Source organism: Mercenaria mercenaria, unplaced genomic scaffold (assembly GCF_021730395.1).
Source record: "Mercenaria mercenaria strain notata unplaced genomic scaffold, MADL_Memer_1 contig_2976, whole genome shotgun sequence".
Lineage (NCBI taxonomy): Eukaryota > Metazoa > Mollusca > Bivalvia > Venerida > Veneridae > Mercenaria > Mercenaria mercenaria.
Window position 1 is genome coordinate 7629 of NW_026461073.1, and position 15776 is coordinate 23404.

Genomic DNA, 15776 nt, shown 5'->3' on the forward strand with positions numbered 1-15776 from the left:
ACCAGATTACTTATGTTGTACAAAATTTATCTAACAATTATTAGATGACAGTTACGTTTTGAGAAAAACAATCAAACAACACTAAATCATAGAAAGAAAGAGTTGTTTCAAATGAAAATTGAACAGCATGTAAGACATGTGTATTACTGTACGAAACAAGAGTCAGTATACTGATATAAGCATTGAATTCCGGAAAAGGGCTGCCTAAAGGGGTCCCACTTTCGGACAGTCAAACGCCTTTTCAATTTTAAAAGAAGTCTTACATGTATTCGTTTTGACGCATTTGCAATAGCGTACGAGTGGTGAATTTTCATATAACTTGGCGGAATACAGTTTTCAGCAATTGTTTACTTTTATTTCTTTACAAATGACATTCATTTTCAAAGGGGGACAACTTTGTCAGAATATTTAAAGTTTCCGTCGCACGGGATAGTACGGCAGAACATGTAATGGTCAGGTAAAATATCGGTAAAGATGTTGTGCGTTAAACAATTATTCCTGTGTTTTGGTATACTCCGGAACCTCAAGATATAGTGATAACAGGACAAAAGTACAATAAAGGTTTATCAGAAAAAGATGAATTCGAATATGATACCTAGCTTATAGACAAAGGGTCAGTTACCCTGATCCGAAGTGTGTTTTCAAATAGTTTCTGCTCAAAGAATCCAACGTTTACGCCCTCTAGAATATAAATATCATTATACAGAATAACAGATGTCTTTAATTTGAGTGGATTTTCAGACTTTTACTCGAAGTAGAAGATAATGCATGCTATCAATCATAAAATGTTACCTGTTTATTATTTTAGCGGAGGACGGATTTTGACTGTTGTTGGCAGACATTTGCATGGTATCAAAATGCCAAAATTGTATTCTACTTTAGAGCACATGGACGGAGTTTCTATGAGCACATATGTATCAGAGGTAAACCATTTCTTTGCTCTTCAAACAATTAGACTTAATTATTTCAAGTAGTAGTTATAAGATATACATCATCAGCATGGATTAGAAATCTATAATTATGTTAGTATGAAATACATGGTTTTTGTGCGTTTGCAGGCTACCGTTTCATACCCATATGTAAACTACTAATAAAATCTGTAAAAGTCCATTTCTTAATGAAAGGGAATGTAAAGTTAGGGTTATGGTAAGCATTTTTCTACACCTCTTAGTACTCTTAAAACGATTGCATTTGATGAAATGAAATAAATAATTCTAGTTAGCTTTTCCAAAACGGGGCTACAAATACCACAAGGCTTGGATGTAAAATTGTTTACAGACGTCGTGTCATCATTCTTTTAGATTACACTGGACACTTGCATGATGGTGCATGCTTGTATGTCTGCTGTTACAACAGTTGTCGTAAGGTGTAAAGAATGTTAAAGGAAGATCAAACAAAATTGTATTTATATGACATAAATAGTGCTTTAGCAGTTTCCATTTTGGTATATAAAACATTGGTGCTTTGAAATACGCACCCCTTAACACTTAAAACACGTAAAAAAATACACTAAAGTGAATAGTACTAAGTCGTGATTTATTTCTTAAGTTAATCAAACTGTGTTTATATCTTACAAAAGAATATTTATAAATTGAGTGGAAATTGACATTAGAACATTAGGAAGTCTCAAAGGTCTATGACCATTGAGTAAATAAAATCAGCTCAGGGGAATAAACATATTCGGTCAAAATTTGTGTTGGCTGATAATTTGATTTATTATCAGAATATAAATCTTGTTTTACGTTAGTTTGCAAAAATATACAGATTTCAACGGTTTTAAGGACATAAATTTCCTTGCGGAATGATACGCACATCAAGACGTTACAAAGAGTAAAACAGTTCTGTTAGATTTTAGATTTATTTCTCTTACAATATTACACCCATGCCTTTATATGAATCACATTGTTAAAAATATCGCATTTTAGTAAGATATATTAAAAACATTTTTCTTAAATTCCTATGCATCTGATCTCTGAACCGTGAAAAACCACTCGAATGCCTTTTTTTTTTAATCTTACATGGTCATTGAAACGTTTTGATAAAATTTTGCTGGGATTCATTTACCCAAGTAGTAATAAACCGGACGTCATGCGACCATCAGACGTCATAATGGACTCATAATGCTCTCTTACCGGTCCATGCGTCAACTGTTGTTTGTCGCAGATTCTGACACGACCCAATTCATTTTCCTAGCTTAATACTGAGTATTATTTTACAAAAATACATTTTCCTGACGTCACAATTATTACGTCAAAGCGTTAGACGGCATACAGTCGTGCAGGAAAAGAAACCAGCAGGACACAAACGAATAATTGATGGATGTCGCCAAACATTAACTTAAAAGTCCTTCGTAACACGTGTTAGAATTGAAATAATATATCTCATTTAGTGATTTGTTCTTGAATAAAATCATTGTTTGTCGTTCTGATGCGTATCATTTTATCACTCTGGCAACCAAATCCAGCCATGTTAGAATGTGTGATTTATTTATTGGTAAATCGCTCAATTCATTTATATGAGATCGATCTAATAACTGCATCTAGACTAGTAAGTCTTTGTGAAACATGTACGATATAATAATGCCCCCGCCCCCCACCCCTGAAAATTTTGAAATTCTGTGCTTCATTTCCTGCATTCTGGGGCATTTTAGGAGCATTTAAAAACACATTTTCCACTGAAATTTTATATACAATGTACCCATTTTTTTCACAATTTTATGAGCTCACCTGTTAAATTTGGGGAAAATAATAAAACTAAGTTTTCTTAAAGGTAAAATTCTTCGTTTCTTTGAGATAATTAACATAAATATGAATTATGTCGGGGTCGTATGTAGCAGCGGTCCTAATGTTGCCTTTTCGAAAAACCATTTTCTTTTTTTCTTTCCTTCTTCTGTTCTTTTTTTTATTTTTAATGGGGTGGGGGCGGACCCCCGAACCCCCTCTCCCCACCCTCTGGATCCGCGCATGATCATTCCTATAAAAAGATAAATTATATAAAAGGTTTGTCAGATTTCATTAAAAAACTTTACTATCAAGTACGATTTTATTAAAATAATGGAAGTCATTGTGCATTAATAAACATGAAAGCAAACATGTTTTGTTACAATAAATAGAAAGATATTAACACAAAACGCTTAAATCCATCCCAAAATTCTTAAATTTTTATTCAAAACTGAGCGAAATATGACTAATTAAAAATAAATTTGCTGAAAATATCCTTTATATGAGTTTTCAGGCCCTGATAAGAGAAGCGTCGAAAAGTCAGTATTCCATATCCAAATTTCTCTTTGACATAACCTTCAATCATTTTATGTTCATGGCTTATCTCTACTAAAAGTGCAAGATCGAATGACTTATAAGCGTAGCTAAAAGGAGTAATCCGAAGAAACCCAAATATCGTGTCTACTGCACATTGTTAGTCGTTTTCAAATATACAACGCCGTCAGGGGCGTAGAATTCCTGTTGAGTCTTCCAGGGAGCTTACTAATGTTAAATAAAATGTCCATGAACAATATTTTCACACACCTGAAAGTCAATCTAAACATCTCGGCCTAGTGTCTTTATCATGGAGGATGCGGAAATACATGATCTTGTTTTTACGATTGTCCCGAAGGACATTCACATGCACATGTATCATAAAACGTGATGAAAGAGATATTTCGGCGGGGATGCATACTTCATCCGTGCAAGATTTACACATTCAGTCAGTATCCTTTTGTTAAGTACCCCTTTTAACAGTTAATGGTACTGGCCAAATTGAAAGATTGACAAGTTCATTATAGAAATTTAGCAGGGTAAGGGTTAAAACACTACAAGCATATATACATACTTTAATCTGTTTAATTTTTCATGAATGCAAGTAATATCTGAGAACCATATACATACGCCTGATTCACTCGGTCATAAAGGTTGACTCAGTTATACTTGATCAATTGTACGTATTATATGTGTATATCTTAATACGTTCCAAGGATTGGGCTCAGTTGTTCGTTTCGATAAAGACAATCAGGTTTGGAAGGAACTACAACAGACTCAAATGTTATCATACAAAACTAGTTTGCATTCACGACTCTTTGCATGCCAATGTTATAGTAACAAGCTGATTAAAATGGGGCTTATGTTTGTGCTTATGATTTTTCTATTGTTAGAGTTTAAACAGAAATATAGAAAATTACAATATTTAATATGTTTCAAATAATGTGTGTAAATAAACTAAAATTGCCATATACTGTACTTGTGTCTCATTCACTTTCTTAGCTTCAGAATTGCACGAAGCCAAATGGTACTGTTGATTTACACTGTCCTACTCCTAGATACCCTGGTGAGGGGAATATTACAAGAGAAGGTGTATTCACAAGGTTAGTGCTACAGTCCTTCCTAAATCAGTTTATGTAAGCCTCGTCCTTGTTTATGCCCCACGCATTTACGTGGGGGCATAAAAGCGTCGCTGCTGTTCGTACGTTCGTAAGTCCGAACGTCCCGAAACCTTTTGTGTCGAACTCCTCCAACTAGCCTGATTTGCTTCAAACTTTAATAGATCAACAAGCTTGATGTGTAGTTGACCATAAAGGAAAGAGTTTTTTCTGTGACGATTTTTACCACATTGATGGCCCATTAATGGTTTTTGCTCTATGGAATGTAGAGAAAGATTTATGTGTCAAACTTCTCCCACACTATTAGCTTGATTTGCTTCAAACATTCACAGATGAACAAGTCTGATGTACAGATGACCATTAAGGAAGGTTTTTTTCTTTGAATATTTTACTGCAGTTATGGCCCTTTGATTGTTTTTGCTACTATTAGCCTGATTTGCTTCATACTTTCACAGATGAACAAGCTTGATGTGCAGATGACAATAACGGAATGAATCTTGTTCTGTGAATATTTTCATTGAGTAATGGCGCTTTAATAGTTTTTGCTATATTGAGGATGACAGTTTGTGAGGTCATCCGTGTCATATGGACACAATTTCTAGTTCGCATATTCCTTTGATAGACCTCCTATCTGAACATCGTATCAGTTTATTAAATATTCGTAACAATTTATTGATGTATAGGGTCATTAAATCACAGCATTTGACACTGATGATGTAAAGTGAGACCAAATGCAAACAAATCAGAGCACAAATAGTGACGGTTTGAAGGGTTAGGTACGTAGCTGCACCAGTGTAATGTGTGAATTCATAGGATCATTATCGTACTTTGATACATTTTGCATATTTTATTTATTCAATTTTGATCACACACTGTTACTTGCCCAATTCTGTGACATCTTAATATACCAAACAGGTACAACAAGCAGCGTATGACTATAAAGAAATTCAAATAAATCAGTGCCATTTTACGTGTACGTGATATTATAAAAATATCATATGGCAGCGTGTGTGACATTGGTATTGTCAAGCCGAGGGCAGAATGTCAACCCCCCCCCACCCTCCCCCACCCCGGAGAAAGCCGAGTGGTGACATTCTGTTTCGAGGTTTGACAATATCAATGTCATACACGCTGCCATATCCTATTTATTTTATTATACCTGACAAAATTTAGTACATGAAAATGTTTAAAAATGTTTATAATTCGTGTAATTTAAAAGTTTAATCTTTAGCGCGATAATCGCATGTGAACACATTGCATAGTGACGTCACTACTGTATGTGTACAAGGGAAGTAATCATATGGCTTAAGCAGTTCATTGCCCTTATATGACATTCAAAATATCAACGCGGTCACATGACCTGACCATGACTTTCGCTTGGTCACGTGTCAAAAAGTTTGAAAAAAATTACTTCTATGTCTTACCTTATAACCCGTCAAATTACAGGCAATACGTCGGTTTGCTTAGTTAAGGAATTGGTTGCATAAAAGTATGAGCAGAATTAGAATGATGAAAGCTTAAGGCTTTTATTGCTGACCAGAATATTTATTAGGACAAAATGTATTCCGAGCACTTCTGTTTTGGCTGAATGTTCTAAGGTTGTCGGTAACCACCATATTTTAATTATCGTCCTTGTTCAAAATAGGAAAGTAAATACAGGTTACCACCATATGTAAATAAAAAAAAAGGAAAATAAATACAGGTGAAATGACAGCATATATTGAATTTGCAGCCATTTAATATCTAATTGATACTATGGATACTATGATGCAGATTGGTTTGAACGGGTAATTCTATTTCTTATTCAATACCTGAAAAACTTTATTAGGACCTGCGAAAGCAGCCGCATTTTTGGATTTAAAATAGTATTTTCTTAACTCTTCCTCTTTAGAACCTTCCATTATGACAGTTTGAAATGGTTTAATGAGGTTTCTAAACCTTTTTTTTTATTTATATAATTTATAACATTTATTTCTTATGAAATCTTAAAAATAAAACAAACTAGATAAAAAATCATTCAGGGCGTAATGAGGTATGTAACATTATAAAACAATTATTTAAACATTATGCTCCAGGTGTCTGTAATTTAAAAAATAAAGTTCGTCACGGATATGCTTCAAGCCCCTGTGTAATTCAAGCATTAATGTATTTTATGACCCGATATGTTTTTTTTTCATCCTCATATACTTCAAGATCTGGTACGTTTTACCTCCCAATGTACTTTAAGAACTGATGCATTTTACCTCCCGTGAGGTAAAACGTACTCTGGTTTCTATGCTACTCCAAATAAAACAAACGTGAAAATGTTGCAGACTCGGTTTGACAGAGCCTCTTCGTAGACGGTTACCATAGTGGAAATTCATGCTACCATCCAAGCCCTCTACTAATAGCGCCGATTTTAGCAGAACTTAACATTTGCCCATGATTCAAGTACCAAAAACAATTAAGAGATATCCATTAGTGTGTTCATACGGTGAAATGACTATAGATATAATTTTGATCAAACAAAAAACAGTACAAATAAAAAAGTAATGCAAATATCGTATTTCATATATATTTACCATATGTACCGTATATTGTCTTTTTAGGAAAAAGTATTATTACTGTAACAGTTCCTGAAAATACTTCATTTGCTTAAAACGTGACCACAATGCTAAAAAGGCATCTTTAAGTTCTGTATTTTATGCTTATTGTTGTTATTAAAATAGGACTGCCAACCTGCATCATAGTATTCTGATTCAGAAATCCTTAACATCACAATGCTTTGTTTAATTGCAGTAAAACAGTTTGTTTTTCTCCGAAAAGAAATTCGTTTTTCATCTTTAGATGTTTTCCTTATTTTCAGCATTTAATTTTATCAGAAGGGCATTGATTTTCCCTTTGTTTATTCTCATCATTTCATTATCTTTGTAAAGTAGGATAGCATGGGGAGCAGCGGGGTCCATGCAAAATCATTTCCTAGTACATTGTGCCATTTTCCGGACAGAGAAAGTATTTTTATCGTGTTAGAGGGTTTTCATTATCATATCATAATCCATTGATGCTCAAAAATAAACTTCTATAAAACAAAAATTAATAAATAATGGCACTCTATAGCTTGTGCTGTGGGTTAATTGTAATGCCTTAATTTACAAAACGCAGAGATGTTTTATACATGTTTCTTAAAAAATCATCGTCACTGTCCTTGAAAAAAATGAATCATCGATATATCCAGTATTAAAGACGCGCCAAGGAAATACTGTATTATTTTGTATTTCCATGATGGTGATTATACATGATTTGCATGAAAAAAGAGAAATACAAGTATCTAGCTGCAAACTGATAGAAACATATATTAGGCTAAGATAATGTGTTTATTGTCTAAACATTTTCTGAGAGTATGTAGCATTGTGCACCGTGCTTGATGTATCAAGTTGCATTTAGACTACACTTTGTTTTTACATTGTAAGAAAGTTTTAAATTTATACCGAAACGACTTTGACTGTACTATACCGGTATTATCAGAATGATTTTCACAATGTTCATAGGGCAGAAAAAGTAGGTCGGTCACTAGGTTGTGTTTGGTCTTTAAGAATCACTTGCTTCCGCAAGTATGATAAAGCCCACTTTCAAGCTTTCGTGAAAAGAAAATAGATGCACAATTCAACCCGTCGGATAAACAAGTATTCTGAAAATCAACACCACTCATTTTCCTACATGAGGAAATTGCACAATCGTAAACTCCCTCTGGACCACAGCTTGCAAATATAAGAAAGGTTAATTATTTCATTTTTGAAATGGTTTGGTCAATTCTGAAATATCTTAAACTAAATTACTTCTTTCATTTACATTACTGCTGTTGTCACAGAGCATTTGCAGGCCGTTCAGAATACTTTCCCAGGATAACAAGATGGTACTTATTGTTGATAATGAAAGACTGTCATTGTATCTTTTGTGCTCTATTTGGACGAATTATCAAGTAAACCATCAATATCCAAGACGCCACCCTACGTAAAGACTGCATGTATGTCTGATCAATTGTACAGAAGATACTTAAGTCATTAAGGCTTTGTCCACTTTTGTCGCCAACCCAATAATCTAAATTTCCCTTTTAATGTCTCACAACAAGATTATTGCATAGACATCAGTGTAGGAAAAATAGTTTGATGTTCCATCAATGTTGAATATCACACATGCTATGTTCTGCTGAGTTTTACTCACATACTTTTACCATAAAAGCTAGGCATTGTTTGCCTGAACAACTGGACATACTATTGCCGGAGCAACGTGGCCTACTTTTACTCACAACTTGGACGCTGGCCATTTTCTTAGAGCCATTGTTTCCACCAGGAGTTTCCTTACTTTTCTTTCACCGCTTGTCACAATCCATATTTTTCAAAATCCTAATTTAAGATAAATAGTAAATATCAATTTATATTAACCTCCACAACATGAAATTTGTTACTGCAACATAAATTGTCAATTTAAATTGTTGATACATATACTCACTTGCCAGTTGAAGTTTTGCCATCTTATCGGAATGAAAGCAAACTCTGTACTGGTTAGCAAGTGCATCAGAGTCAGTAATTATATGTGGTTAAATGGAATTTAGTTTAAATAAGAGTCAGGTTTAAATTGCAACTCCTAAACAGTAAGTCATATTAACCAACTATTTCAATTTCTTTTAATTTATACATAGTTTCCCTATTTCAACAAACGAATTTTAGTTGATTTTACTCACTGTCGTACTATATATACTCAATAACATTTCTAACTCTACACCTGTTTTTTTTTTTTTTTTTTTTTTTTTTTAATTTATTTATTTCGGGCAGATTTGAATGAAAATTGGACACATTAGTTAATGGTTAATGATCAGTTTAGTTAAATAAATTTTCTTATTATTATACCAGATTTATATAGCGCCCTTTTTATGATAAACACGTTCAATGGCGCTTTACATATAGCAAACGCAGCCACACAGGGTGCGAAATTCGTCCTCTACTAGTACAGACACAGAGTGATCTGACGAGAGGGGCAGAGTGAGATAAAGTCCCCAGAACAGATAGAGAGAAATCCTTTTTAGATACAGACTTGTCCGGCTAATCTAGCCTAGCTCTTTGCGAATAGAAAGTCTGGTTCTTTAACGTGCCCGGTGTTTAGCACCGATACACGCGAAACAATCTTTCCTGGAAAGAACCAGTACAGGTCAACCAGTTCACTCTTGATTCCACGCTATCCATTAATTTGGTGTTACTAGTAACGTCTCAAACCTGATATGAAATTAACATGTTGATATTGAAAATATTGACGGATGTTCCATTTGAACTAAACAGAGTTGAACATTCAGAATTGAATGTCACCAAATTCATAGGTTCAGAGTGTATAGCTGTGATTAGAAATTTAGTAATTATGTGACATTTGATTTAAGGGTAACCTTATTGTTACCATTCCGGTTAAACGAGTTTACATGAGACTATTATCATGATTATCATTGTTATGCAGTATTGTAATAAAATAACCATTAAACATTGTGGCCAAATTTCACTCATATCTGTCAACATTTGGCAGAGATAAAAACAAAAAAAGAAGTGTGAAAGTTAGAAAATGTGTTTAATATATTTTCTTGATTGTTTTTATACATTCTTTGCATAATCCATTAGAATTGATAAGATTCTTCACATCTTATATTTGTTTGGTACGTACAAGTTCATGGGCCTGTATTTAAGAATGTTTAAGTCAGAAATTGAGACATGAGAACGGAAAATCTTCAATCCGTCAAACCTCTATAAAATATTCATAATACTGGCATTTTAGCTGCAGAACAAAGATGCCTGCTTGCAAAGTTTATTAAACACTGCCAGAGAAAAATAAATTTGTATTAAAAGAGAAAGTCTTAGTTTCAGACTTCTAACATTCATGAATAAGAGCCCTGATTTTACTAAACTCATGTAGCAATAGTTGATTAAAAGAAAATCTGACGAAAGTTTACCGTCATTGTGATTTCCTTACGTCAGAAGAAGGTAAAGTTAAAGTAAATGAAATTCTGAAACCATTTTAATGACGATGAATTGCTGCATAATATTATCATAAGTTCAGAGGTCTGTTGTATGTTAAACATAAAATGCATGCCTATTATCTGCTTTAAACGGTAATAGATGTAGGTAATTAAGGATAGTTTTGTCCGGATCAAAACTTCAGAGAATTGAAAACATTTTGATGACTTAGAGTGTAGATACAAAAAAGATAGCACAAATAGAGGTTGTCCAGACAATCTCCCACTTTGTACTCATTCTTTCCTTTTCAAAAGCAACTATCAAAATGAACTGATGAGATTTCATACCCTGTGAAGTTAGATAGATGGTTATGAAAAGAACAGCAGTCACTAGAACCGAAGCTTTATCTTGAAACGTTTACAGATCTTTTTTGCTGTTCTTGGTTATTTCTTTACGAATCAGAACTCAAACGTACTGAAGACATTTCCATGAATCTTGGAATGTTTAAGGATTTATCCGGAATTACTGAGACTTTTCCTTTAATAGTTTTATTAATATAGTACACTAAAATATTATCAAAAATACTTACATACACAGTTGAACTTCACTGGCTCGAACTCGGATCTTTCGAACACCCGGGATCGCTCGAACTCGTCGCCCGGTCCCGAATTTATTCCTTCTTTATTCTATATAGTTCTACCTCGGATCGCTCGAACTTCGATAATTCGAACTGTCGAACTCATTTGGTGGTCCCCTCGGCTTAATTACAGTGATAATTACACCTATTCAGTCGAACAGACAATTTTTGCCGGGATGGCTTGTATTAACAAAGTTTTTCACACTTCTGCCTGACATTCGCCAAGCTTCCCCTTTAACCGGCGCGTGCATAATTTTCACACGCTTTCGTAATTAGCGTCGGTATACGACAAACAAATTAAACAAAGTGACTTTCGTTCCCTGCCATTGTTTAATGGGCTTTGATTTATACGAATAAAATTATTTAAAATTATTGAGCAATGTACATACTACGTCTGTCTTTATTTTTTCTGCTTAAAAACGGGAGATCCTAACCCGGAGTTCAGTGTATTTGTATAATATAGGCAGATAAATGTCAATGTGCGAAAGTGCAGCGTGTAAGAACCATAGCTCCTTCGCGAAAATTTTATTTGACATTTACATCATTTGTCTATTAAATAACCCATTTACTCTGTCTTTAAAAGTTTACAGTTTATACGCTTTGATTGTCTTCAGATTTTCCTTGTCAGGAGCATTACTCATATATTATAACTGATACTTCAATGACACTTTAGGTTTAGATAACCTTAAATGTCAGCAAATTCAATTAACCAGAAATGTTTCTCTATCTTAATTATTTTCTAATTCTTTTTCTTTTAGTATTTTCTTTTCTTCACATTTTCATAATTACGGTACACAAGTTACATAATTGAACTTTGCATTTTTACGAAATTGTGCCCCTGTTTAGACTTTGTATTCACTAAATTAACTTTCTTTAGTGATAAAACTGTTGAATAGTAGAGCGTTGCTGTCTTCCAACAGTTCTTGTTTCTGAAATATTCATACTAACGATAATACATCTAAAAGTTTTAAACGATGTTACAGTGAAGAAATACAAATCATTGAGATAAATAGCAAATACTTTCAAATTCAACAAAAAGCAAATCGGTCGTTTTTGGATACCTTCCATCTTAAAAGATCCACCTTCCATCCAAGAGGTTTTTTTAGATCAGTAACTAGTATGCATTTTGTGTTTTCCTGTATTTACTTTTTATACCATTGACATGGAATATAGGTTAGGATTTCAGGCAGATGATGTGCCTTCTGTTAGCGATTACAACCTTCCTAGTAACGTAGCGTATCTTCAATACTTTCCTGATCCTAAGCTTAAACATGTTGACGAGAACTCAATGCACAAGGGGACCCTTCTTATTAAGGTATGTTCAAAGTATTACACTTTCTTCCTATTAATTAAATTAAATCTGATTGTATCTTTCTCAATAATCAAAATACTAGAGCTTAATTATGTGTTCCTAAATTTGTATGTATCACAGTAATTGTACAGTAGTTGTACGTTATGCATTTTTCTGGGGTTGCAAAAATCACGTACATATGATATTTTACTTCAATAGTCTTTCCGCTGTCTAAATTTAATTCGGGTATAACATCTAACATTCATCTGTCGTTCTAATCTAGTTGAATAATTTCGTGTTTCTTAAATTATTTCTCCTATAATTGCAGGTTGATGGAGTCGATCTTGCAGCAAACAAAAGCGACATCAAAGTATTGATTGATTGTAAGGCATATCATGTACAAAAACTGTGGAATGGAATCATTTTTTTTGATCCTCCTAGTGACAGACCTATTTTCTCGAACAGAACAGAACTTCCTTTAAATATTAGTGTAAGACAACAATTAACACTTAACAGTTAAGGTGGAATGCGCCCCAAATTTTTTTTCCGAATTTCATCCTGAAATTTATACTATACAAAATTCAGGATATATGCGATTAGGTTCCGATTTTACTTTGTCGCCATATTTTTCGAGTTTTTTGCTATTGTGTCACAAACATGGCCCCTGACGTCACTTTTCGTGCAACGCCCAGTTCCTAATGCTCTCGGCATTTTTCCTTTCCTGCGCTCTGAATGTCATAAAAATGGAAAATACAAAATAATAGTCACTTTGCATTTAGAAAATACTACTCAATGGTACAAAATTCAGCGAAATAAGATTGACGCTTAAGACGTCCGAGACGATATTGTGACGTCAGAACGGAAAAACTCACATCAAGTTTTGCTATAAATTTTGCCTTAAAATCCAGTTTATAAAAAATCGGCTCGATAAAAAAACGTATAACTTTGGTATGTTGTTTCACAGTATGTGTACGTCTAGCAGACATATAAATACTTAGGGGTCACCGACTTTTATTTTTCAGAATTTGACGATATTTTACCCCTACCCCATTAAGAAATTTCACGCTAAATCGTGTTTTCACGCTAAATCGTGTTTTATTTAACAAAATAATCTAAATAGTATGTGAAGTTGCATGTATCAACGGTTAATCGGAAAGTATTGAGAGACATAAGAGGAGATTCGCTAAGAAAGTGTTAAAGAAAAAGTCAGATTTTTTAAAACATGTAATAAATTGAAACATTCAGTGATTACGGACATGTTCCGAAAAGAAGAATTGTAGATATGAAATATCTTGGTGAGATATCTGATAAAGGGTGTAAATCATGTTAACGACATGTCGTAACTAAGGATATCATCGCTAAAAAAACTTGTTGACTTTGTTCATTGGTTAAGTTTAAGTGTTCAGAATGTGAACACGAAACTATAATTTCTACATCCAGGACATTCGGAGAAACAGATAGGACTTTTACTAAATCTTCGTACTCTGTAAATCTGAACGCTGCAACTGGTGAGGGTTTTATAACATCTTTTCTAGTATTAATTACTTTATTAAGAGTTTGTTACTGCACTTGATTAAAAGGTTTCCGCCAAGAAATGAATTCTTTGCATCGGACTTGCAGCTGTGCTTAATTGTAATAAAAAGACACTATCTCAAGAATAAATTCTCTGCGTCTGACCAGCTGCAATACTTTATCGTCAACTGAAGATATGTCTTTCAGAAATAAAGTCTCTTCACTGGAGTAGCTACTCTGCCTAACTGTGACCTCTCTGTCACTTTGTCTGTCTGTCTGTCTGTCTGTCTCTCTCTCTCTCTCTCTCTCTGTCTCTCCGGTGGGGCTCAAACTCCGAAACTCGCGTTCCAGAGGGAACACTCTTCCACTGAGCTATAATTGCACACGATTCCACTTTCAGTGAAGTCATCTTGTCTGGAGCGTCCGCCTCCGGTGCGAAATATCATGACTTTGATCGCCAGTCGTTTACCAAGATGTGAAAAATGATACCATTTGCTCAGTTTTATGCGGATAGAATAGACTCTTTTCTCAACTCGTAATCTCGCATGAATGAGATGTGGAGATTGATGTCTAAATTAGTAGAATTTATTTCATGATTCACCATAAATTAATTAGTGTAAAAAATAATAATTTCCTATCAGATATAGGATCCGATCTGATTATACATGTAAAGTGGAGCAACCGTCTGCCATGCGTCGATAAATATTTCTGGTAAAATTAGGCAAATGCTCATTTCATAAAATTACATTTGAACGAACTTTCTAAATGTTAAAAACATGTTAAAGTACCTATTTTCACGATATTAAATCGACAACGGACCACACACAAGCTTTTTTACAAAGCTAAGTTAGCATTTGCAAGAGACTGTGTTGAACGTTAAACTATTCTTCAACCTTTGAATTTGCATTTTGAAAACATCAATAGGAAATAAACAATGGATAGTAAATAGTGGATATTGTCCGTAAGTATTGACCTGGCACTCATGAATATTCCGTACATTTCCGTAATTTAATTCTCCGTGTCCGGACCTAAATAGCTTAAATATTTCTTGATGATAAACAAAATATCGCATGTACAAGTAGCTGCGGTGACAAACCGATTATCCATCAATCTCGGGGTTGTGGGTTCGAGTCCTCTGTCTGATAATCTATTTCCAAATTTTACAGGCCGGAAAATTAAAACTTATCTGATCAAATTTTATGATTCATTTATTGAAAGAAATACACTTGTATTCAAGATATTTTGTAGAATGTGTCGAGTAAAGGTATCTTAGATAAAAAGACAAATTACTCCCGAAAATTGATACTACGAGTGAAAACAAATTAAAATGCGTGAATATTGTCGCAAAGAAATGTAAGAATACAAGCAATAACGATAACACCACATTACATTTGTACATTGAATATACAAAAATGGTCTGAGGTAATTTTGAACCCGCGGTAACGTGCGTGGAAGTCAGACGGTTAACTATAAAGGTTATTTGTGTGCTAATAGATCTTTTCAGGATACAATATTGCGTAAAGTAACGAAAACACCCGAAAATATCAGCGAAGATTAATGAGTGCCAGGTCAATACTTACGGACAAAAGTATAAAGTATATACATTTTTAGCTCGAATATACGAAGTATAAGGAGAGCTATCCTACTCGCCCCGGCGGCGGCGTCGGCGTCGGCATCTTTCCGCGTCCCAGCCTTGGTTAAAGTTTTGGTGCACTTTCTTTTTTTTCAACTTATCTCTGTAATTACTTGATGGATTTGATTCAAACTTGAAATATTTATTCCTCATCATCATCCAAATCATCTGACATAAGGGCCATAACTCTGGCACCAATATTTCATGAATTATCTCCCCTTTTCACTTAGATTTTCAGGTTAAAGTTTTGGTGCACTTTCACTCTGCCTGAATGGATTTGATTCAAACTTAACATAGTTGTTCAGCATCATCACCCACATCATATGACACAAGATGCATAACTCTGGCACAATTTTGCA

At 34.0% G+C, this 15776-nt stretch overlaps 1 protein-coding gene across 1 annotated transcript in view; it reads left to right on the top strand.

The window, feature by feature from the left end:
• The first annotated feature begins 812 nt into the window (after positions 1-812).
• LOC128552633 (uncharacterized) overlaps positions 813-15776 on the top strand; it is a 41293-nt gene continuing 26329 nt past the window's right edge. Inside the window, exons 1-4 of the mRNA XM_053533674.1 lie at positions 813-923; positions 4257-4357; positions 12155-12296; positions 12601-12762. Of these exons, the coding sequence (XP_053389649.1) occupies positions 858-923; positions 4257-4357; positions 12155-12296; positions 12601-12762 (471 nt within the window). The 5' untranslated portion in view covers positions 813-857. The remainder of the gene's footprint in view (positions 924-4256; positions 4358-12154; positions 12297-12600; positions 12763-15776) is intronic.